This window comes from Taudactylus pleione, unplaced genomic scaffold, assembly GCF_031769625.1.
Source record: "Taudactylus pleione unplaced genomic scaffold, aTauple2 ptg000662l, whole genome shotgun sequence".
Classification (NCBI taxonomy): Eukaryota; Metazoa; Chordata; class Amphibia; order Anura; family Myobatrachidae; genus Taudactylus; species Taudactylus pleione.
In genome coordinates, this window is record NW_028285064.1 from 152,404 (window position 1) to 179,649 (window position 27,246).

The window sequence follows — 27,246 nt, forward strand, 5'->3', positions numbered from 1 at the left end:
AATAGTATTTTTCTTATTAAAGCGCTGAGTAATCTGTAAGCACTATAAAAAATACTGTTAATATACTGTTAATATACAGTACTGTGCAAAAGTATTAGGCAGGTGTGGAAAAATGCTGCAGAGTAAGAAAGCTTTCAAAATTAGAAGTGTTAATAGTTTATTTTAATCAATTAACAAAAATGCAAAGTGAATGAAGAGAAATCTAAATCAAATAAATATTGGGTGTGACCACCCTTTGCCTTAACAACAGCATCAATTCTTCTAGGTACACTTGCACACAGCCACAGATATTGTAGGATTATAGGGCCTGATTCAGAGGTGGACGGAATTGCACAGCCGCACACAAGCGCACACAAGCGACTGTGCAATTCCGTCCATTTATAATGCGAATACAGAAGGAGGTGTCACAGACTGGGGATTCAAGATGTGCTGTTCAATCTCTTTTGAAGAAGCACAAAGAAACGGGCAACATTGAGGACCGTAGACGCAGTGGTCGGCCAAGGAAACTTCGTCAGATGAAAAACACATCATGCTTCGAAATCGGAAGATGTCCAGCAGTGCCATCAGCTCAGTACTGGCAGCCTGGCCAGAAGAGGTCTTCATGGAAGAATTGCAGCCAAAAAGCCATACCTTCGATGTAGAAACAAAACAAGCGACTCAACTATAGGCAGGTACTTATCCATCATGCAATACCATCAGGGAGGCATCTGATTGGCTTCAAATTTATTCTGCAGCAGGACAACGACCCCACACATACAGCCAATGTCATTAAGAACTGTCTTCAGCGTAAAGAAGAACAAGGAGTCCTGGAAGTGATGATATGGCCAGCACAGAGCCCTGATCTCAACATCATCGAGTCTGTCTGGATTACATGAAGAGACAGAAGGATATGAGCAAGCCTACATCCACAGAAGATGGAACAACCTCCCTGCTGAGTTCCTTCAAAAACTGTGTGCAAGTGTACCTAGAAGAATTGATGCTGTATTGAAGGCAAAGGGTGGCCACACTAAATATTGATTTGATTTTAGATTTCTCTTCTGTTCATTCACTTTGCATTTTGTTAATTGATAAAAATAAACTATTAACACTTCTATTTTTAAAGCATTTTTACTTTGCAGCATTTTTTCCACACCTGCCTAAAACATTTTCACAGTACTGTATGAATTAATATATATTTAATGTTAATAAAGTGTATTTCTAAAACCTGCAGGTGGCAGTCTTCCTTTTCTCACTGTGGTTATGCATAGCACTGGATTGGTTGTTTACACACAGTGGAGACAGACATTTTGTGGGATGGAGCAATATTCAGCTAATCGCGTTGTGCCTCGTGCCTCAATAATGACAATTGTTCCGATACAATTTGTAGACGGCTTTCTCAAGTATATTGGTTCAGCCCACAAAATAGACACATCCAGAATGCGGCCAGTAAATGTAAAGCATCTCCAGCCAGGAACATATTAACGAGCAGACACTGACATAAACTGCGATGTACTGACATAAACTGTGATGTTCAATCATATTTCTTGTTGGAATATGTAACGATTATTTCCCTATAGTTTCCAACCACTTTAGGAAAGTAGAGGACGCACACTACTGGCAAAACTTACATTTATTTTTTTCCTCTTTACAATGGTGAAAACAGAATATAGATAAAAAAACCTCTGGCTGTAATTGCATCTAGTACAGCTGTATTTACATATAATAGTGAGTGAAGTGTGAGGTATTGGTGGTGTTTGAGTACACACTGAACCTTCGTTGCTGTGAAAACATTTGGGCATAAAATAAAATTGTTCTCTCATAGAATTTCTACCAGCAGGAATTTTGGACATCAACCAACATGAAGACAAAGATAAAAATATAATATTTATTATTTGGGTGTAGTTCAAATATGGGACTAAAAATATTCTCCATATCCCAATGCTTAAAAAACACTTCTGATCAGCGGCCTCTGGTCAAAACAAGTTCTTACAGACCTCACCGCCATGTGTTATTATAGTTAGCTTTATGTTGCATACTTAACCCTTCCTTATTGTACTTTGCAGATGTACAGTATATTATCTTTTCTGCAACGTCAGACTCTGATAGTCAAAATGTTGCTCTTTGAACACTGCAATATTTTTGTGAGAGTCTGCCCCACTGCAAGACAAATGACCTTTTAGAAGACTGTTATAGATTTGGCACTTGTGCGGATGGCAACGGAATTAATAGAATCAAATGTTGATGATTTAAATCAGTTGATCGGATTCGATGCAAAGTTTTTATTGGATTGAGTTATTAAAATGCATATATTGTAAATGTTTGATTCGAGTTTAATGATCCTACAATTCGCTTTCCCAGTTGTATAGTGATGTGGCCGCATTGAAATACAGTTATTAAAAAATTCTGCTGCAGCACCGACCCAGGACTCCGGACAGGTGAGTACGATGTGGGCCCTCTGGGGTCCGTGTGCACCACACACCATGCACCCATTATAGATACGCAAATTAATCTGAGATACAGACTGTGGGCCCTACTCTGTGGTGGACGCAAAGTGTCGGCATATGCTGACATCTGCGGCTGCCAGATTTACTACCATATGTTAATGCGAATATCAGTCCATCTTTATGCGTATTCATTGCTCCGCCCACTGCTTACCTGCACAGCCATAGCGGCCATCATTAGTATTGGCACTTACAGGGGCGCCGAGGGGGGGGGGCGGGTACAGATTACCCGGGCCCGGGCTTCCTGAGGGGCCCGGTGCTGCCCCTCCCTCTCCCTCACAGCAGCCCAGCACACAGTGCGAGCTGAGCTGCAGTGGGAGACTGCTGTGGCTGCTGAGTAGCAGCCACAGCAGTCTCCTATGCCTGTGGGGGGGAGCGATCACACTGATCGCGCCCCCCCTGGCTTTGAGCAGGGCTGAGGGGGCTCAGAGCACCCCCCCTCCCCAAAGCTTTTTATTTATTTTTTTCCAGGAAGGGGTCGTGGCCACGCCTCCCGCGATTAAGCCACGTCCTCTGTTACCCAGGCCCGCCGCGGCTCTTGGCAGGCCTGGGCACTTACATCCACCCCATGCTGTGTGCAAAAGTTCTGCCTCAAACAGATGTCCTACCTCCGTCCACACCCCTCAAACAAACACAGAAGTCTGGCTACACACCCACAAAACTCCCATAAAGCCCATCAGTTCCATACGTCCACCTATTTGCCGGCCAGAAATTCCCATTTCAGGAGCAGAGCGCTTGCTCTGAATCAGGGCCCTCCTACCTAAACTTGGAGCGGCCTCTTGGATGCTCACATAGATGTGGGTTACCACCCATAGCTTATGCGAGCGTCCATGATGATGGTCGCTATGGTCAAGACCATCGCAACCATCGGGCTTGCGACGAGACCCTGCGGTAGGGTCTTGCTGCCGCAAGCCCTGGAGTGATTTAGGCTCTATCAGAGCCAAAATCACTCCCACTGACATCACTAGTGATGTCAGTGGGGCCGGACCCAGACGGTAGGCGTTCCCATGGGAACGCCTCCGTCTGGCAGCCACACCCCCGGCACGCCCACCAAAGGGGGCGTGCTGTCACTCACCATCGACAGCACGCCCCCTTTGGTGCGAGACCCGGGTCTCGCGCATGTGCACGACGGAGCTCGCGCATTTGGGTACCATCGACCTGCTTGCGAATGTCCTGCGCTCGCGAGCGGGTCTGAATGAGACCCAGAATGCGCACAAAGCAAACTGTCTGCTCTTTTGTCCTCTGTAAAGGTGCATATGCAATAGTGCTGCACATGTGTAATCTGTCCCTGCTTCTTGTGGCTAATGCACAGTCTGCTGATAAGATAATCATGAGAAGCCTCCATTTTGGAATTGCAACCGACTCAGTACGTGACCCTGTGAGAGAAACACTTGGAACTATGGACCTGATTCAGACCTGCTCGCTAAGCTACGGACGCTCGCACTTACCGATAGTCGCCCATCTGCGCATGCATATAATTCGCAATGTGCGTGCGCAAGCCAGTCTCTGCGATGGGGATTCGTACGCTCGTAGCACACAGACTGGCCGCTACTTTGAGTGACAGATAGCGCCGTTTGTGGGTGGTAACTGGGGAAGGTGCTTGTGAATGGGGGAGTGGTGCTGCGAACACAGGCGTGTCTGGCCGTCATAACGGAGTTTTGTGGGTGTGCATAATTAGCAAAGATGCGTCACAGTACACGTCACTTGGTTGTATTTTACACTGTACTGCTCGCAGTGCTTGCGGGAGGGTAGAGTCTACCACAAGCGCTACGATTGCTTCCGATGGTCCTCGATGTACCAATGTTGACAGACACTTCCTGGAGATGATGTGCGCAAGTGGGCGTCTCAAGACACGCTAATGGGCATCTACATATACAAAGTGATCGCTCACCAAGACATAGTGGGCGTGCTTATGCCTTGCCGTGCGATCGCCTGCCATGCCGTCACTTAGCCGAATTTGCATACGTTGGGTGCGAGCGTTTGCATCTAGCGACCGGGTCTGAATCAGGCCCTATGTTCACATGATATTACTATTCACTATTTGAAACTGACCTATTTTGAGATTCGTTTTAAATACACAATTCATTTAAAAAAAGTATGGACAGGAGGCGTTTGTCAGGAAGTTACAGCACAGTCCGGAAAGGTCACTTCCTTCTCCCCAGGAGAGGAAGAGATGATGTCACTGTACAATAATTGGCGGCACCATTATCATTATGTACCTTGTACATCTATATAGTAAGACAGTCAGGTGCTATAGACCTCAGTTACAAACAGCAAAACATTCAAGACACAGCACAAAATTGTCTTGCTGCCTAGAGGCGCTGCTCACACAAAAATGGGGGCATGGTCACACCACGCTGGGAGTGGTCCCCTCACATTGGGGTGTGTGGCCGAGTCATGTTACATGGTTGTGCCTAGCACTTCTGGAGTACTAGGACGCCCCAATGTACACAAACCCAACTTAGTGGCAGATGGGCATCGGGGATATACCTCCCCCAGCAATTATACAAAGATTCTGATTGTCTGGTTGGCGGAAGCTGCCCCCACAAATCAGGGCTGTTGTGAGATATGCCATAAGTGTGTTCCATGCACATACTGTACATGTAACATATTTATTAACTGAGCAGGAACCAGCGTTTTATAATTTTATTTTTAATTGATATGTGTTACTATTTCAGAAATCCCAGCTTTGGTTTACATGCAGAATATGCAGGGCTGTAGCTAGGGTAGTGCGGCCGGTGCCATCGCACAGGGCACCACAGGTCAGGGGGCGCTGTTAGGGCCTGTCTAATTTCTGTTTATTATCATTCTCACTTGTAGCTTCCTCTTATTTCATCCCCAGCATTTCCTGGCCCCCCTATCTCTTCCCTGTCCCTTCCCCATGAGGCCATTCCCCTTTTTTGGGTGCATTATGTCCCTTTGAAAAATTAGGAGGGCGCCAATGCTCTTTCTGGTACAGGGCACCAAAAAGTCTAGTTACGGCTCTGAGAATACGTATCAGTAATGGATAAAGTTAGGCCAATTCAAAATGCAGCAAGTGAGCAATCTCACTACCAGAGACCAATCTCATCACTAGCAACCAATGTGACCACCAACATCTGATCTCATTGCCAGGAACCAATCTCACCACCAGCAGCTAATCTTATCACCAGCATCCCAACTCATCCCCAGCAGCCCATCTCATCATTAGTAGACAATCTCCAGCAGCCAATCTCATCACCAGCAGCCCATCCAATCGTCAGCAGCCCATCTCATTATACCAATAGCCAATCTCATTACTAGCAACCAATCTTATCTCCAGCAGCCGATCATATTACCAGCGACCAACTTCATCAACAGCGACCAACTTCCTCACAACAACCAAAATCATCATCTGAGACCAATCACATAAACAGCAATCAATCTAATTACCAAAGACCAATTTAATGACCAAAGTCCAAACTGAATGCCAGAGACCAATTTCATTACCAAGGAAAAATCTCATCATAAGCAGCCAACACGATGGATGTTTAATATTCACGTTGGCATGACCATGTGGGTATGGGGTAGGCCATTAGCTGATTGCAGTATTGCAAATGCAGACTCCTGTGATCGGACTAGTCAGTCTGACTCGGACAACCAGATCTGTACAATTTAGATCTTCCTGTGTGTAGAAAGACTGCACCGGGAAAAGATACAGGAGCCTATTCATCATCGGAGGCCATATGTCTCCCGATGATTAAGTATTTATCTTGCTGTAAAGTATATTTGAGTATCCAACTTGTAACGGGGGAAACTTTGCACCAGAGCAATTCATTACTGCTCCGGTGCAGGGACAGCTGATCCGAAAAGCAACTGTCCCCTACCTCATCCCCGTCGGCGAGGTCACGCATGCGCAAAGCCGCCGGGGAGGTAGTGAGAAGGCGACGGAGGGATCCCTCTTCGCATCCCCGGAACTCCTTACCATAGGAAGGAGCGGGGATTCGAGAACAAGCGCCATCTGAAGATGGCGCTTGTTCTCGCAAGCAAACTCCGAAAACTTTCAGTTTTCTGAGTTTGCTGAATATCAGGTGGTCATTTAGGATGATGAATAGGCCCCCCAGTCTGTCCATAATAAATACTTAATTTACTGCCAAACACCGGAAAACTACTTCTACTGAATAAGTTGTTTTCATGTATATTTTTACTATGGAGATAAGTAATACACCAGGGGCCACTGCAGTTGATGGTTTGTAAAACAGGTATTTGTAGGCACATCTGGATTAATCCGTGATTCAGCTTCCTTAAAAATATGGAAATGGTAAAAAAAACAATTAGAGAAACGTTCTCTGGACACAGAGACTGCACAACGTTAACACTTTCTGTAAGTAATCCTATAGTTGGATCCTTAGTCATCCATAATGGAGGGACCTCAGAAGAAGACTTGAGTTTTATTGAAGATAGCAGGTACATCACAACTTTTATCACCAGCCCAGTGTCTAGCAGACAAAGGGGTCTATGTACTAAGCCTTGGAGAGAGCTAAAGTACCCACCAATCAGTCCCTAACTGTCACTTTACACGCTGTTTGAAAAATGACAGGCGCTGACTGGTTGGTACATTGTCTCCGTCCACTTTATCTCTTCTTCAAGGCTTAGTACATAGACCCTCAAGAGATGTCCAACCTGTCTCACTGCAGAAAATCTCCTATACAATAAGAGCAGGCATTGATGGACTAACAGTGCAGAATCAATATTACAGCTAATAGCTCATATTCATGTTAGAGATCTTAATGAGGGAAAAAATATATATCAGACTAACTGACTGTTGAAGGCAGCAGGGTAACATACTGTACAGGAGTCTGGCCACAAGCTACAGTGAATGGACTACATATAGGCATTTCATATCCAACACACAAGTCATATAATATAGTACAAGTCAGTAGTAAACCTGCCATAGCTCTTGGGAGTTCTGACAAATGTATTAAAATAAATATTTGTATAAAGTATTCATAATTGTGGTATTAAAAAGTAGTCTTTTTTTGGGTTTACAAATAGTAACATCTCAGCATGTCATGACAGGCAAGAGTTATCATAGTTTTGAAGGACAGTTCCATGACCCTTATGGTCTTTGTTTCACCATAACAAGTAGTTCACTGAGGTCTCAAACCATCAGAACCTAACGGTATCTCAAGAGAGGTCCACACTCTCATATTCACAATGGTCTGAGTCTTCCAACTCAATGCCAGGGACCAAGCTATAATAGTCTGTTGCTTGGTTCAGGTAAAGCTTCTCTCGGTCTGTTGAGTCCTTCATGACCTCAGTTACACTCACTGTTTCCACCTCTAGTTCATCTGCTCTCAATTCCATCTCTTCTTCCTCCTCCTCTACAGCCAACATCAGCCCTGGCCCCTCTCGACTCAGTTGGCCATCACCCTCCACCAATGAGTCTGCAGATGTTCCCAGTTTGATCTCCACCTCTTCATAAAGGTCTCGACTGCTCCCCAGAAGGGCAGCAGATGGTTTCAGTAAAATGGGGTCTTTGAACTGATTTACATCTATTTCCCTGCGATCCTTTTTGAAGTTCTGCCTTGGTTCATAGTGGTGATAGTCTCCCAAGCCCCCAGCTCCATTGCGATCCACAGTAGCCAGACTGCACTCTCGCCTTGTGTTGGAATAACTACCCTTCTGTCTACGGCAGCAGATGTACCAACACACAAGGACCACCAGCACCACCAGCGGAATGCAAATTAATGCCACTGTCAAACTATGCGACCTACATATATTACCTCTCTCAACCTCTCTGAGTTTTAGTCCATTGACATTTTTTGGAGAAGCACAAATGACTTCATCCAATAAAAACTTAGGGTCACTGGCATGGAACGTGGGCTCAATTTGGTCATAGAGGGCACATGTGCATTCCAAACTATTGTTGTAAAAGCCAAATATAATAAGGGAAGGTTTAAGGAGAGTAGCAGGAAAAGAAATCAAGTTGTTATAGCTCAGGTGTATCTCCTGGATCTGGTCTGAGACCTGTAAGAAGTCAGCAGGTAGGTGGTGAAGCTGGTTAAACTTAAGATCCACAACCCTCAAATTAGGCGCATTGCTTAAGAAACCAACGGGCAGCTCCTTCAGGTGATTATGATTCATATATAGGCACTCGATGTGGGTTTGGTTTCTTCCCCCTTCACTGTCAATGATTTCTAATATCCCAGAGTTGGAGAGGTCCAACACCTTCAGGCTGGACAATGGAGTGAAGATATTCCAATCCATGCTGTCGACAGATAGACTGAGATTCACACAGCAGTGATCAGACATCAATAGCGACCAGTCGGACTCCTGTTCCAGAATGGTGCAGTTACAGAGGTCACCGTCTATTCTCTCTGTCAGCACCCCAAATACAACTAGCCACAATAGCACATGTTCTCGTTGGCGAGGATCTGCAATAAACAACGCACACATGTAATACATGAATAGTTACATGACAAGGATCCAATAGAAGGATTTGTTATATAAACCACATACAGTATTAATATAGAAATACAATGTAGACATCACACACAAACCTACAGTAGCTGCGGATGCCTTTGGCCTTGCATACAGCTCAGGACCATTGTAAATCTGGACCATGTCAGCATTTGAGTCTGAATGAGCCCAACATTAAATGTTTGTGAATATTGGGCCTGATTCAGCAAGGATCGCAACTGCTAAAGCGTACGCAGATGGTCGATTGTTGGGTACTGCGCATGCATCGAAGTGCGCGTATGACTCACTGCGGCTGGGACTTTGCTCACAGTGAGTACGCAGACCCATTGCAGAGTGATTGAAAGGAAGTACCGTTTGGTGGTGGTAAAGGGGGGTGGTCGGAGAAACGCAAGCGTGCCAGTGCGTTTGAACGCCGTTGCATGGGCGTGCATAAATTAGCCACTGCGATGCCATACGCAGCCTCACTTACTGCGTGCAATGAGGTTAGCAATTTATAGGTGAGGTCAGGGCTGCAGTAATTCTGCGTGAGGGGTTGATGTTTCCGATTTTTGAGGAGGATTGCCAGGTATTACGGATGTGCGAGAGGGGAAGTGGGCGTCTGCATGTTGTCCGTGCGAGCGCTTTGCAATTGCAATTATTAGCGTACTTTCCCAGCAGATCTGCGTGCACAACTGTAGCGGCGATCCTTGCTGAATCAGGCCCATTGCTTTTCTTGCATTTACATGAATGTCTGTGTCTGCGTCTGATAGTGTCTGCATCCAATAAGGGAGACACGGTAATGACAGAGGCAGCACAAAGAAGCTAAATATAGGATATTAATAGTGTTTTATAAGTAGGAGAAAAGTTCTATAAACTACAGACAGCTGGTAATAGTCATTTATGTCTCATTGTTACATTGTGTCTGCGATTTCTACACTCACTAGACATAATTTATCATTATTGGGTCTATGTACTAAGCCTTGGAGAGACATAAAGTGGAGAGAGATAAAGTACCAACCAATCAGCGCCTGTCAATTTACAGGCTGTGTTTCAAAAAATGATAGTTAGGAGCTGATTGGTGGGTACTTTATCCAAGGCTTAGTACATCTACAACTCTATCTCACTGTTACATTGTATGTGATAGGTGTACTTACCAAACATGACTTATCATTATATCTCACTGTGACATGGTTTGTGATGTATACACGCAATAGGCATGATTTATCATTATATCTCATTCTTATAATAAATATGTGATATAGGGGGAGATGTACTAAGCCTTGAAGAGAGATAAAGTGGAGAGAGAAAGTACCAACCAAAAAGCTCCTGTCACTTTACAGGCTGTGTTTGAAAAATGACAGGTGCTGATTGGCTGGTACTTTACGTCTGCATTATCACTCTCCAAGCTTTAGTACATCTGCCTAATATACATTCACCAGACATGTTTTATCATTATATCCCATTCTAATATTGTATATGTGATATATACACTCACCTCACCAGATATGTTTTATCATTATATCTCATTCTTATATTATATATGTGATATATACACTCACCTCACCAGATATGTTTTATTATTATATCCCATTCTTATTTTGTATATGTAATATATACACTGACCTCACCAGATATGTTTTATCATTATATCCCATTCTTATATTGTATATGTGATATATACTGTACACTCACCTCACCAGATATGTTTTATCATTATATCTCATTCTTATATTGTATATGTGATATATACACTCACCTCACCAGATATGTTTTATCGTTATATCTGATTCTTATATTGTATATGTGATATATACACTCACCTCACCAGATATATTTTATTATTATATCCCATTCTTATATTGTATATGTGACATATACACTCACCTCACCAGATATGTTTTATCATTATATCTCATTATTATATTGTATATGTGATATATACACTGACCTCACCAGATATGTTTTATCATTTTATCTCATTCTTATATTGTATATGTGATATATACTGTACACTCACCTCACCAGATATGTTTTATCATTATATCTCATTCTTATATTGTATATGTGATGTATACACTCACCTCACCAGATATGTTTTATCATTATATCTCATGCTTATATTGCATATGTGATATATACAGTTACCTCACCAGATATGTTTTATTGTTATATCTGATTCTTATATTGTATATATGATATATACACTCACCTCACCAGATATGTTTTATCATTATATCCCAATCTTATATTGTATATGTGATATATACTGTACACTCACCTCACCAGATATGTTTTATCATTATATCTCATTCTTATATTGTATATGAGATATACACTCACCTCATCAGATATGTTTTATCGTTATATCTGATTGATTCTTATATTGTATATGTGATATATACACTCACCTCAGCAGATATGTTTTATCGTTATATCTGATTCTTATATTGTATATGTGATGTATACACTCACCTCACCAGATATGTGTTATCATCATACCTCACTGGGGATGCAGTTGGCACCCTGGCTAACAATCACGGCGCCAGAATTCCAACAGGGGTCAAGAGGGAAGGGATATGATTAGGCTGCGGTACGGGGGGGTGGGGGGGTGGGTGGGAGGGGAGGGTGTATACCCTCAGTAGGCATGATTTACCATTATATCTGTGATTTATACAGTCACCAGAAATAATTTTTCATTATATCTCACTGTTACATTATATGTGATGTATACCCTCAGTAGGCATAATATACCATTATATCTGTGATGTATACAGTCACCAGGAATAATTTATCATTATATCTCTTATATCTCACTGTTACATTGTATGTGATGTATACTCTCAGTAGGCATAATATACCATTATATCTGTGATGTATACAGTCACCAGGAATAATTTATCATTATATCTAACTGTTACATTATATGTGATGTATACTCTCAGTAGGCATAATATACCATTATATCTGTGATGTATACAGTCACCAGGAATAATATATCATTATATCTCACTGTTACATTGTATGTGATGTATACTCTCAGTAGGCATAATATACCATTATATCTGTGATGTATACAGTCACCAGGAATAATATATCATTATATCTCACTGTTACATTATATGTGATGTATACTCTCAGTAGGCATAATATACCATTATATCTGTGATGTATACAGTCACCAGGAATAATTTATCATTATATCTCACTGTTACATTATATGTGATGTATACTCTCAGTAGGCATAATATGCCATTATATCTGTGATGTATACAGTCACCAGGAATAATTTATCATTATATCTCACTGTTACATTGTATGTGATGTATACTCTCAGTAGGCATAATATACCATTATATCTGTGATGTATAAAGTCACCAGGAATAATATATCATTATATCTCACTGTTACATTATATGTGATGTATACCCTCAGTAGGCATAATATACCATTATATCTGTGATGTATAAAGTCACCAGAAATAATTTATCATTATATCTCACTGTTACATTATATGTGATGTATACTCTCAGTAGGCATAATATACCATTATATCTGTGATGTATAGAGTCACCAGAAATAATATATCATTATATCTCACTGTTACATTATATGTGATGTATACCCTCAGTAGGCATAATATACCATTATATCTGTGATGTATAGAGTCACCAGAAATAATATATCATTATATCTCACTGTTACATTATATGTGATGTATACTCTCAGTAGGCATAATATACCATTATATCTGTGATGTATAGAGTCACCAGAAATAATATATCATTATATCTCACTGTTACATTATATGTGATGTATACTCTCAGTAGGCATAATATACCATTATATCTGTGATGTATAAAGTCACCAGAAATAATTTATCATTATATCTCACTGTTACATTATATGTGATGTATACTCTCAGTAGGCATAATATACCATTATATCTGTGATGTATAAAGTCACCAGAAATAATTTATCATTATATCTCACTGTTACATTATATGTGATGTAAACTCTCAGTAGGCATAATATACCATTATATCTGTGATGTATAGTGTCAACAGAAATAATTTATCATTATATCTCACTGTTACATTGTATGTGATGTATACCCTCAGTAGGCATAATATACCATTATATCTGTGATGTATACAGTCACCAGGAATAATTTATCATTATATCTCACTGTTACATTATATGTGATGTATTCACTCAATAGACATAATTTATCATTATATCTCACTGTTACATTGTATGTGATGTATACTCTCAGTAGGCATAATATACCATTATATCTGTGATGTATACAGTCACCAGGAATAATTTATCATTATATCTCACTGTTACATTATATGTGATGTATACTCTCAGTAGGCATAATATACCATTATATCTGTGATGTATACAGTCACCAGGAATAATTTATCATTATATCTCACTGTTACATTATATGTGATGTATACCCTCAGTAGGCATAATATACCATTATATCTGTGATGTATACAGTCACCAGGAATAATTTATCATTATATCTCACTGTTACATTGTATGTGATGTATACTCTCAGTAGGCATAATATACCATTATATCTGTGATGTATAGAGTCACCAGGAATAATATATCATTATATCTCACTGTTACATTATATGTGATGTATACCCTCAGTAGGCATAATATACCATTATATCTGTGATGTATAGAGTCACCAGGAATAATATATCATTATATCTCACTGTTACATTGTATGTGATGTATACTCTCAGTAGGCATAATATACCATTATATCTGTGATGTATACAGTCACCAGGAATAATTTATCATTATATCTAACTGTTACATTATATGTGATGTATACTCTCAGTAGGCATAATATACCATTATATCTGTGATGTATACAGTCACCAGGAATAATTTATCATTATATCTCACTGTTACATTATATGTGATGTATACTCTCAGTAGGCATAATATACCATTATATCTGTGATGTATACAGTCACCAGGAATAATATATCATTATATCTCACTGTTACATTATATGTGATGTATACCCTCAGTAGGCATAATATACCATTATATCTGTGATGTATAAAGTCACCAGAAATAATTTATCATTATATCTCACTGTTACATTATATGTGATGTATACTCTCAGTAGGCATAATATACCATTATATCTGTGATGTATAGAGTCACCAGAAATAATATATCATTATATCTCACTGTTACATTATATGTGATGTATACCCTCAGTAGGCATAATATACCATTATATCTGTGATGTATAAAGTCACCAGAAATAATTTATCATTATATCTCACTGTTACATTATATGTGATGTATACTCTCAGTAGGCATAATATACCATTATATCTGTGATGTATACAGTCACCAGAAATAATTTATCATTATATCTCACTGTTACATTATATGTGATGTAAACTCTCAGTAGGCATAATATACCATTATATCTGTGATGTATAGTGTCAACAGAAATAATTTATCATTATATCTCACTGTTACATTGTATGTGATGTATACCCTCAGTAGGCATAATATACCATTATATCTGTGATGTATAGAGTCACCAGGAATAATTTATCATTATATCTCACTGTTACATTATATGTGATGTATTCACTCAATAGACATAATTTATCATTATATCTCACTGTTACATTGTATGTGATGTATACCCTCAGTAGGCATAATATACCATTATATCTGTGATGTATAGAGTCACCAGAAATAATTTATCATTATATCTCACTGTTACATTATATGTGATGTATACCCTCAGTAGGCATAATATACCATTATATCTGTGATGTATAGAGTCACCAGGAATAATATATCATTATATCTCACTGTTACATTATATGTGATGTATACTCTCAGTAGGCATAATATACCATTATATCTGTGATGTATACAGTCACCAGGAATAATTTATCATTATATCTCACTGTTACATTATATGTGATGTATACTCTCAGTAGGCATAATATGCCATTATATCTGTGATGTATACAGTCACCAGGAATAATTTATCATTATATCTCACTGTTACATTGTATGTGATGTATACCCTCAGTAGGCATAATATACCATTATATCTGTGATGTATAGAGTCACCAGGAATAATATATCATTATATCTCACTGTTACATTGTATGTGATGTATACTCTCAGTAGGCATAATATACCATTATATCTGTGATGTATAGAGTCACCAGAAATAATATATCATTATATCTCACTGTTACATTATATGTGATGTATACCCTCAGTAGGCATAATATACCATTATATCTGTGATGTATAAAGTCACCAGAAATAATTTATCATTATATCTCACTGTTACATTATATGTGATGTATACTCTCAGTAGGCATAATATACCATTATATCTGTGATGTATACAGTCACCAGAAATAATTTATCATTATATCTCACTGTTACATTATATGTGATGTAAACTCTCAGTAGGCATAATATACCATTATATCTGTGATGTATAAAGTCATCAGAAATAATTTATCATTATATCTCACTGTTACATTATATGTGATGTATTCACTCAGTAGGCATAATATACCATTATATCTGTGATGTATACAGTCACCAGGAATAATTTATCATTATATCTCACTGTTACATTATATGTGATGTATTCACTCAGTAGGCATAATATACCATTATATCTGTGATGTATACAGTCACCAGGAATAATTTATCATTATATCTCACTGTTACATTATATGTGATGTAAACTCTCAGTAGGCATAATATACCATTATATCTGTGATGTATACAGTCACCAGGAATAATATATCATTATATCTCACTGTTACATTATATGTGATGTATACTCTCAGTAGGCATAATATACCATTATATCTGTGATGTATAGTGTCAACAGAAATAATTTATCATTATATCTCACTGTTACATTGTATGTGATGTATACCCTCAGTAGGCATAATATACCATTATATCTGTGATGTATACAGTCACCAGGAATAATTTATCATTATATCTCACTGTTACATTATATGTGATGTATTCACTCAATAGACATAATTTATCATTATATCTCACTGTTACATTGTATGTGATGTATACTCTCAGTAGGCATAATATACCATTATATCTGTGATGTATAGAGTCACCAGGAATAATATATCATTATATCTCACTGTTACATTATATGTGATGTATACCCCCAGTAGGCATAATATACCATTATATCTGTGATGTATAGAGTCACCAGGAATAATATATCATTATATCTCACTGTTACATTATATGTGATGTATACTCTCAGTAGGCATAATATACCATTATATCTGTGATGTATACAGTCACCAGGAATAATTTATCATTATATCTCACTGTTACATTATATGTGATGTATACCCTCAGTAGGCATAATATACCATTATATCTGTGATGTATACAGTCACCAGGAATAATTTATCATTATATCTCACTGTTACATTGTATGTGATGTATACTCTCAGTAGGCATAATATACCATTATATCTGTGATGTATACAGTCACCAGGAATAATTTATCATTATATCTCACTGTTACATTGTATGTGATGTATTCACTCAATAGACATAATTTATCATTATATCTCACTGTTACATTGTATGTGATGTATACTCTCAGTAGGCATAATATACCATTATATCTGTGATGTATACAGTCACCAGGAATAATTTATCATTATATCTCACTGTTACATTGTATGTGATGTATTCACTCAATAGACATAATTTATCATTATATCTAACTGTTACATTGTATGTGATGTATACTCTCAGTAGGCATAATATACCATTATATCTGTGATGTATACAGTCAACAGGAATAATTTATCATTATATCTCACTGTTACATTGTATGTGATGTATACTCTCAGTAGGCATAATATACCATTATATCTGTGATGTATAGAGTCACCAGAAATAATTTATCATTATATCTCACTGTTACATTGTATGTGATGTATTCACTCAATAGACATAATTTATCATCAAGCATCGAATCCATCTCGCCAATGATCGCATGCATACCGGCGTTTAGAAACGCTATATGCATGAAGATTTAAGCAAAGTACAGCTCTTCCGATAAGCGTTGTCCTTTGCGGTGTGGGGACTTCCATCGGCCATTGTATGTGCCAGCAGCTGGGGACCCTGGGAGGGATCCTGTTGGATCCCTCTAGGAAAAAATTCCTATAAGAAGCTCATAGGTGTCCACTCTATAGATGGCATTGCCTTATGGTAACAAACTCCGGAGAGCTTTGCGTGTGGTGCATGTTGTAATGGCGGTCAAACCACATTTTTCAGCATAGTGCATCCCACTTTATATCTCATTCTTATATTGTATATGTGATAAACACTCATCAGGTATGTTTTATCATTATATCTCATTCTTCGATTGTATGTGATGTGTGTACTCACCAGACATGATCGGACTATGACAGAGAAGGGAGATCTATAAACAGTCACATTGCCGGTGACAATTCACTTGTAGCTTCCTCATTGTGTAAACCATTTTGACTGGGAAAGAAAGGAAAGATAAGGTCTATTGTCCAACTCATATTAGCCCATCCCTATATAGCTGTAAATCTTCTACTCAATATGATAGAAAAGAACATTTTACAAGTATCATTAATGGGGCATTTTCTCGTACATGTGAGCAATTATCCCACTTCTTGGCACAGAAAACCTCAGCACCTGAGCTGTTTGGGGTACTAGGTCTGAGAATTTCTGGCATAAAATATTAGTCGAGCACCCCCCCAAACGCTGAGGAGAATCTCCCTACAGGATACAGTATAGGGCTGTCCCCAGCTGGAGATTGCGCTATAGAGAAATAAACCTGTTGCTAAGAGAGGAGAGGACGGCATCATCTGTGATATTAACCCTCTGCTGCTGCGGCTTCCTCTCCCCATATTAGTCATTCCGGAGCAGTGTAATATTCTGTATTAGTACATTCTAGGATTAGAGGGATTGGCGTCCTATCTGCTTGGGTACAGTAATATGCTGAATCCTAGTAAACACAAAACAATCTCCATAGAGACGTGATAAATAGCTCTTGTCACCTGGGGCATTCAAGATAATGTGGCACCACAGAGGTTATATTACCTGTGCATGATTCAGTTCATGGATGAAAATGTTACAAATGTTACTGTACTCACAACATGCTTTGTATTTATTATACAACTATATTATAAATGCGAAATAACTTTGTTACAGAAATGTTGCTCTTTCAGATAATTATTACACTTTAGTGAGAGATCAGAGGTAGCCTACAGTTCTCTGTCTTGTTGTACTACATGTACCAGAAGTGCTGCCAGCACTGGTGTAGATACAAGCCCCCCAGTTGTTGCAGTTTGCAGCATCCTTTTACATGTAATACGTTACCAAATGGCCACACTAAGAAGACAAGGAGATATTTTTAGCCCCTCATCCCATGACCAGCAGGAGAATGTTACACAGTATTTATTGGAAAAGCATGAAAATCCTGGGTGGGTCCCAGCTATAAACACTAGAATACTAATGGTTTAGAGAAAACTTATACAGAATGTTTATCAGATACCTCTGCAGTATTCACACCAGCCAGTTGTCCCAATTTTTGTCTGGACTTGGGCTGAAAGGGAGAGAGACTCTGGGCCTAATTCAGTTAGATGCTGCACGCAAGCGGACAATGGGCCTGATCCGAACCCGTTCGCTCCCCGTTTGTAGTGAGCCCCAGAGCGAGAGAAATTCTCTCGCTCCGGGGCTTGCACATGTGCGCCGCGCGTGCGCAGTACCCCACCATCGACAGCGCTTGCAAGCGGGTCGGTGGTGGGGTACTGCGCACGCGTGGCGTGCGCATGTGCAGGCCCCGGAGAGAAAATTTCTCTCGCTCTGGAGCTCACTACAAACGGGGCGGCTGTCGATGTTGATCGACAGCTCGCCCTGTTTTGTAGGCGGGGAGGGGGGTGGCTACAAACGGAGGCATTCCCGAAGGAACACCTGCCATTTGTGGGAGGTACCACTGACATCACCAGCGATGTCAGTGGAGAGCTTCTTGCTCTGTTAGAGCAGGAAGCTCTCTGGGGCTTGCGACGGATGAGACCCTACCACAAGGGTCTCGTCGCAAGCCCCGATGATCGCGACCATCACCTGGCCGCTCGCAAAAGCTGTGGGTGGTCACCCACAGCTCAGCGAGCGGCCAGGAGGCCACTACAAAAAAATCCAAAAAACACCCTGATTCAGAGCGAGCACTCTTCAAGAGCGTCCGGCTCTGCATCAGGCCCAATGTTTTCAGCCTGCGCATGTGTCTGAGTCGCCGGAGGCCTCAGTACGAATTTGGATGCAGAGAGGCAATTTCAGTGGTCGTTTCTGGGTAGTAACAGGGAGGTGGCTAGGACGCGGGTGTGTCGCAGGTCAGCGACGACGTCTTTTGCCACAATTGCTCTGATTTCGCCAGACGTGTTCAGATGGAGTTTCTGCATCTCCATAGGGCTGGTGCAATCTGTGAGGGTGCGACCGGCGTGCGGCTGATGGTGCATCGTAATGCACACAGCGGCGGATTAGCACTGCAACTAGCGGGCATCTCTGTACATATCCATCCGCTGTGGCATTAGCATAGAGATGCAGTTGTGCTGCAGCAAAAGACGCAGTAATAGCGTGCGTCTCCGGATCAGGAACAATGTCGGAAAAGGGTTATGACCTTGTACACAATGGGTATGTACTAGACAGATATGGGAGTGGCTTAGTTTGGGGTGTGGCCTATGTTGTACTAAATGTATAACATGGGAATGCTAACTGACCACATACTCTATGGGGCTGATGCAAACCTGATAGCAAAAGAGATGTAAATGACTAAATAAAAAAAAAAGAGCATATAAAAATAGCATATTTACACCCATGTGCAAAGCCGTACACATCACCAGGAGTATGCACCTCTACATCTGCAGGATATGCGCCTGGCTTTGCCTTTTAAATGATTGCCACTGTAATTCTATATACTACCTCGCACCAGGGCCATCGAGAGTGGGAACGGACCAGGATACTGGGGGGGTGGCAAATCAGGAGTGGTATGGCAAAGGGGGCCTCCACACTCCCTCCCCAAAAATGTAATGCATTGCCTCTCGCTCCAGATGGTGCACCGCACTCAGCTTCAGCCAGGGGTGGATCCAGGGGGGGTGGGGGGCGACCAGTGCGATCACCCCTCCATGTAACGCTTCTTACCTGCTCACTAGTGCTGGCTGTTGTATGGCAGCACAGCGGGCACATCATGCAGGGGGAGAAGAGAGACTGCTGCTGCTGGGAAGAGAGACGCTGAGCAGCAGCAGTCTCCTCTCGTCTTGCTCGATGTACAACTGACCTGGGTTCCCATTGGGCCCCTCCAACAAGCCCGGTCTGGATAAAGAGTACCTCACCCCCTATCGGGGCCCCCGGGTATGTACACAACCTGGCACAGGACTCACTGCATCAGGCCCTGTGTGTTCAACAAATTAGACTTTATTACAGTCTCCCTGGAATTCTACGGCAGAATAGATCTAGTGGTGACCGACAGGTGTAAAATTACAGTAGGAAATGGACACAGAATAATATTGTGGATGTTATTTATTTCTGCCTGTTAAATTTGTGTTATTAGGAGACACGCCTGGTCCTATGTAAGATAGAAACGGATGTCAGATTCCACATTCCCAGCAGCACAACCCTCCTCTGAGCTATTTTAAGGAGAAAAACGAAATAAATGCCTCAACTATTATCTAGAGTCCCAGAGCAACTCAGGGGTGAGGGACCTAGAATTCAATGCCTACACTACAGTGTAAGAGACTGTAACGGATGTCCTGTAGTAAGAGATGAATACTAGTACTAGATCTAATACAGACGTGTACTAGACTACAAGATAGATATTAGATAGATAAATATTAGATAGATAGATAGATAGATAGATAGATAGATAGATAGATAGATAGATAGATAGATAGATAGATAGACAGATAGATAGATATGAGATCGATATGAGATAGATATTAGATAGATAAATATTAGATAGATAGATATGAGATAGAAAGATAGATATTAGATAGATAGATAGATAGATAGATAGATATGAGATAGATAGATAGAAATTAGATAGATAGATAGATAGATAGATATTAGACAGATAAATATTAGATAGATATGAGATAGACAGATAGATAGATAGATAGATAGATAGATAGATAGATAATAGATAGAAAGATAGATAGATATGAGATAGATAGATAGATAGATATTAGATAGATAGATAGATATGAGATAGATAAATATTAGATAGATAGATAGCTAGATAGATAGATACAAGATAGATAGATATAGGATAGATTGATAGATAGATAGATAGATAGATAGATAGATAGATAGATAGATAGATATTAGATAGATAGATATCAGATAGATAGATAGATAGATAGATAGATAGATAGATATGAGATAGATAGATATGAGATATATAGATATGAGATAGATTTTAGATAGATAAATATTAGATAGATAGATAGATAGATATTAGATAGATACATAGATAGATAGATATGAGATAGATAGATAGATATGAGATAGATAGATATTAGATAGATAAATATTAGATAGATAGATTTGAGATAGATAGATATATATTAGATAGATAGATATGAGATATATAGATGAGATAGATAGATAGATATTAGATAGATAAATATTAGATAGATAGATATGAGATAGATTGATATTAGATAGACAGATAGATAGATAGATAGATAGATAGATATGAGATAGACAGAAGGGTAGATAGATAGATAGATAGATATGAGATAGATAGATAGATAATGAGATAGATATTAGATAGACAGACAGACAGATAGATAGATAGATAGATAGATAGATAGATAGATATTAGATAGATATATATGAGATAGATAGAAAGGTAGATGATAGATAGATAGATAGATAGATAGATAGATAGATAGATAGATAGATATGAGATAGATAGTTAGATATGAGATAGATATATATGAGAGAGATAGATATTAGATAGATAAATATTAGATAGATATGAGAGAGATAGATAGATATTAGATAGATAGATAGATAGACAGATAGATATGAGATATATAGATATGAGATAGATAGATAGATATTAGATAGATAAATATTAGATAGATAGATATGAGATAGATAGATAGATATTAGATAGACAGATAGATAGATAGATAGATATTAGATAGATACATATGAGATAGATAGAAAGGTAGATGATAGATAGATAGATAGATAGATAGATATGAGATAGATAGAAGGGTAGATAGATAGATATGAGATAGATAGATAGATAGATAGATAGATAGATAGATATGAGATAGATATATATGAGAGAGATAGATATTAGATATATAAATATTAGATAGATATGAGAGATAGATAGATATTAGATAGATAGATAGATAATGAGATAGATATTAGATAGATAGATAGATATGAGATAGATAAATATTATATAGATAGATTTGAGATAGATAGATAGATAGATAGATAGATAGATAGATAGATAGATAGATATGAGATAGATAGATATGAGATAGATAGATATTAGATAGATAAATATTAGATAGATAGATTTGAGATAGATAGATATATATTAGATAGATAGATATGAGATATATAGATGAGATAGATAGATAGATATTAGATAGATAAATATTAGATAGATAGATATGAGATAGATTGATATTAGATAGACAGATAGATAGATAGATATGAGATAGACAGAAGGGTAGATAGATAGATAGATAGATAGATAGATAGATAGATAGATATGAGATAGATAGATAGATAATGAGATAGATATTAGATAGACAGACAGACAGATAGATAGATAGATAGATAGATAGATAGATATTAGATAGATATATATGAGATAGATAGAAAGGTAGATGATAGATAGATAGATAGATAGATAGATAGATAGATAGATAGATATGAGATAGATAGATAGATATGAGATAGATAGTTAGATATGAGATAGATATATATGAGAGAGATAGATATTAGATAGATAAATATTAGATAGATATGAGAGAGATAGATAGATATTAGATAGATAGATAGATAGATAGATAGATAGACAGATAGATATGAGATATATAGATATGAGATAGATAGATATTAGATAGATAAATATTAGATAGATAGATATGAGATAGATAGATAGATATTAGATAGACAGATAGATAGATAGATAGATAGATAGATAGATATTAGATAGATACATATGAGATAGATAGAAAGGTAGATGATAGATAGATAGATATGAGATAGATAGAAGGGTAGATAGATAGATATGAGATAGATAGATAGATAGATAGATAGATATGAGATAGATATATATGAGAGAGATAGATATTAGATATATAAATATTAGATAGATATGAGAGATAGATAGATATTAGATAGATAGATAGATAGATAATGAGATAGATATTAGATAGATAGATATGAGATAGATAAATATTAGATAGATAGATTTGAGATAGATAGATAGATAGATAGATAGATATGAGATAGATAGATATTAGATAGATAAATATTAGATAGATAGATAGATAGATAGATAGAGATAGATAGATAGATATGAGATAGATAGATATTAGATAGATAGACAGACAGACAGACAGATAGATAGATAGATAGATATGAGATAGATAGAAGGATAGATAGATAGATAGATATGAGATAGATATTAGATAGATAAAAATTAGATAGATAGATAGATAGATAGATAGATATGAGAGAGATAGATATTAGATAGATAGATAAATAGATAGGTAGATATGAGATAGATATTAGATAGATAGATAGATAGATAGATAGATAGATAGATATGAGATAGATAGATATTAGATAGATAGATAGATATGAGATAGATATATAGATATTAGATAGATAGATAGATAGATAGATAGATATGAGATAGATAGATATTAGATAGATAGATTTGAGATAGATAGATATATAGATAGAGATATATAGATAGATATTAGATAGATAAATATTAGATAGATAGATATGAGATAGATAGATATTAGATAGATAGACAGACAGACAGATAGATATTAGATAGATAGATATGAGACAGATAAATATTAGATAGATTTGAGATAGATATATATTAGATAGATAGATATGAGATATATAGATATGAGATAGATAGATATTAGATAGATAAATATTAGATAGATAGATATGAGATAGATATATATTAGATAGATAGATATGAGATAGATAGAAAGGTAGATGATAGATAGATAGATATGAGATAGATATTAGATAGATAGATAGATAGATATTAGATAGATAGATATGAGATAGATAGATGATAGATAGATAGATATATATTAGATAGATAGATATGAGATAGATAGATAGATAGATAGATATGAGATAGATATTAGATTGATAGATATGAGATATATAGATATTAGATAGATAAATATTAGATAGATAAATATGAGATAGACAGATAGATAGATAGATAGATAGATAGATGGATAGATATGAGATAGATAGAAGGGTAGATAGATAGATATTTAGATAGATAGATATTAGGTAGATAGATAGATAGTTACATAAATAGATAGATAGATATCAAAGGGTAGAGAATGACAGGCGTCTACTAGTTATTATAAATATGTGTGCGAGTATAAAGGTGCGAACACACACAACGATTTTTTCAACGATTCAACTATGACGTCGTTATCGTTCAATCGTTTAAATTTTTTTTATTTTTTTAGCCTAAATGATGAACGATTATCGTTCATGCGCATCCCCGTTTGTAGTTTGTAGTTCATCGTCGATTCTGACTGGACAACTTAACGATTTTCATGAAGGCAAAGTGCAAAAATCGTTTGTAGTTCAAAAAAATCGTTCATTACATTTAGTAAATGAACGATATTAGTAAACGATTTTCATTCATTTTTCCCTTGAAAAAATTAACGAAAATCGTTTACTAAAATCGTTCATTTACTAAATCGTTGTGTGTGTACGCTACTTAAGTAATGTGAAAGGTTACATTTATAGCAACTAACTGGGTGTAGTTTCCTGTAGCAACAAAGCAGACATTCTTAAGTGGACACAGAAGTGCCCACAGCTGCGTCTATTGGCGGTCACCCGTCTGCGACCTTATGTAAGCGCCAATACAAAGCCCTTCTCTGGTGTACACTCGTGCGTCCGAATATGCATGGACTGAAACGCCCACTGTCATGGCCTTACACGCAGTATTACAGATTGGTGGCTGATGCAGCTTCTCCATCCGAGTATGCAATGGTGTATCTATAATGGGTGCAAGGTGCACCCGTATATAGTCATATTTACCTCTCACAGGGAAAGTGGCGGTAGCCATATTCCCTGTGACTTGTGAATGCGCAGTAGACACGTCCCCGGTTCAGGCGCCATTTGCCCAGAGACCTACACATGCGCAGTAGATTATGGCACCAAGCCAGATTCTACTGCTCTGCCAGAGAAGAGGGGCCCCGCACTGAGTCTGCACACGGGCCCTCTCCCCTCTTAAAACGCCCCTGCGAGTATGGTCTCCTATGTGAGCAATTGTATGCAACTATTTTCACAGACACGTCCGCACACTCCCATAATACACCAAAAAGGCGGACCACCTCCATGCGTGCGGTAAGACACCTCCCTGTCACTTCTCCGTGAGCGCGTATGAAATCGCAACTGTGACTCTGGGCCTGATTCCGGGATGGACGCCATGACGGTACTTACGCAAATGAGTGATTATTGGCGGTGTGAGCATGCGTCTGAGTCGCATTGCGCTGCATCAAGTCTCAGTAGCGATGTCGCATGTAGTGAGGATTTATTCGCAAAGTGATTGACAGGAGGGGACCGTTTGTGGGAGCGGCAACGTCGGGTAACGATCAAAAACGCAGTCTTTTCGGGTAGTGTCTCGGCCTGCGACAGCGATCCCGTACGTAGAAAAAACTGTCTCCGGGGTCCCGGTGCTGGCGGCCATTCTGCGTGACCACGGGGTTACTCAGAAGTCCGATAATCAACTGATCTGCGAGCGATGCTCCGTCTTTGTACGCAGTCACTTGGAACTGACAAGCTGCAGGTGGGCGTCTCAATACAAATCCCAGAGGCTGCGACATTTGCATATTTTCGCACAGTCGCTGCATACAAAACCGCAGCTATCATCCATCCCTGTATCAGGACCTCTGTACGGATACAATCGGGACACGAGCGCAGTAGCGAAAAATCACTCCATTATGTCCCACATTGGCAGTGTGTACACCTCTGTACCAGTTCCACAGTGTGACACAGATCATCCTGGTTGGTTGCTAGGAGTTACTATGCACTATCACCATGACCACCAATGACAGAATCGTCACTGTTGTCTTGGTTAACAGGGAAAGTCCTGGTGAAAATAGAAAAAGTTTCCTCTATGACAGATCAGCTTTGTAGGGTTGGGTATATTTGACTATCTGAATTATGACTGCATCCCGCTTTGTATACAGTATATATCCCTGCTTGAAAGCATTCACCCATCTGTGTATAAGCAGGATTTCCTCTCCGCAGAGGTCACTGTAACGCTGACACTTGTTGCAGATGCCTGGTAGTAACTATGTAGAAGGGACTCTGTATAAATGTCAAAATATGTCACAAGCATCTTCTGATTGTGACATATATTTGCTGCTGGAAGACTGTGAAATACCAGTTACTATTATGATAAACACCAAATGAGTAATTACCCTCCTGGTAAATTTCCTAGGCTGTATATATACTCAGTGCAGGGCTGCTAGGCACAGAACTGGATCAGTAGGTAAATACCTCAGTGCAGTCTGTACATGGTAATGATAATGTCACTTTCTCCTACCTTGTCCTATAGGTGCAGGGATTATGTCCAGCTCTGGGTTTAGCACAGATCCCGTCCTCCTGCCCCAGTTCCTCCACTCTCCCTGGCTGGTATTTGCAGCCTCCTCCCTCCCTCCTCTCCCTGGGCTGTGTCTCTTCCTCTCTCCCATCCACACCTCCCTCAGCCAAACCCTCTCTCATTCCTCCCTGGTGCTGGTAATAGAGCCTCAGAGCTCCCCGCTGTGAGGCGCCCCCTGTCTGCAGGATAAGCTGCTACCTTGAATTCTGTGCTGTCCCCCTCTCCAGGGAGGGAAGATATTGAAGCTAAAGGAGGGGTGACAGGGAGGTGGCAGTTGTGTCAGGTTGCTAAACCTCTGCATCTGTTTACTCAACAAGGAGATAATCATTAACCTAATAGGGACAAGGCCCATGTCTGCTAAGCAGCCCTCAATGG

The 27,246-nt window shown here is 39.0% G+C and overlaps 1 protein-coding gene across 2 annotated transcripts; it reads right to left on the bottom strand.

Annotated features, from left to right (window-relative positions):
* Nucleotides 1-1,591: 1,591 nt before the first annotated feature.
* LOC148478303 (uncharacterized) lies at nt 1,592-26,977 on the bottom strand. 2 transcript variants are annotated; one of them, XM_088455618.1, is made up of 3 exons: nt 26,815-26,977; nt 17,373-17,471; nt 1,592-8,875 (listed from the first exon to the last, which is right to left on the bottom strand). In XM_088455618.1, exons 2-3 carry the CDS (start codon nt 17,377-17,379, stop codon nt 7,626-7,628), a joined length of 1,257 nt encoding a protein of 418 aa, XP_088311744.1. In that variant the 5' UTR covers nt 17,380-17,471; nt 26,815-26,977; the 3' UTR covers nt 1,592-7,625. The 2 variants fall into 2 exon arrangements, with proteins under 2 accessions (XP_088311744.1, XP_088311745.1); XM_088455619.1 differs by lacking the exon at nt 26,815-26,977 and adding an exon at nt 26,769-26,801.
* Nucleotides 26,978-27,246: the final 269 nt, after the last annotated feature.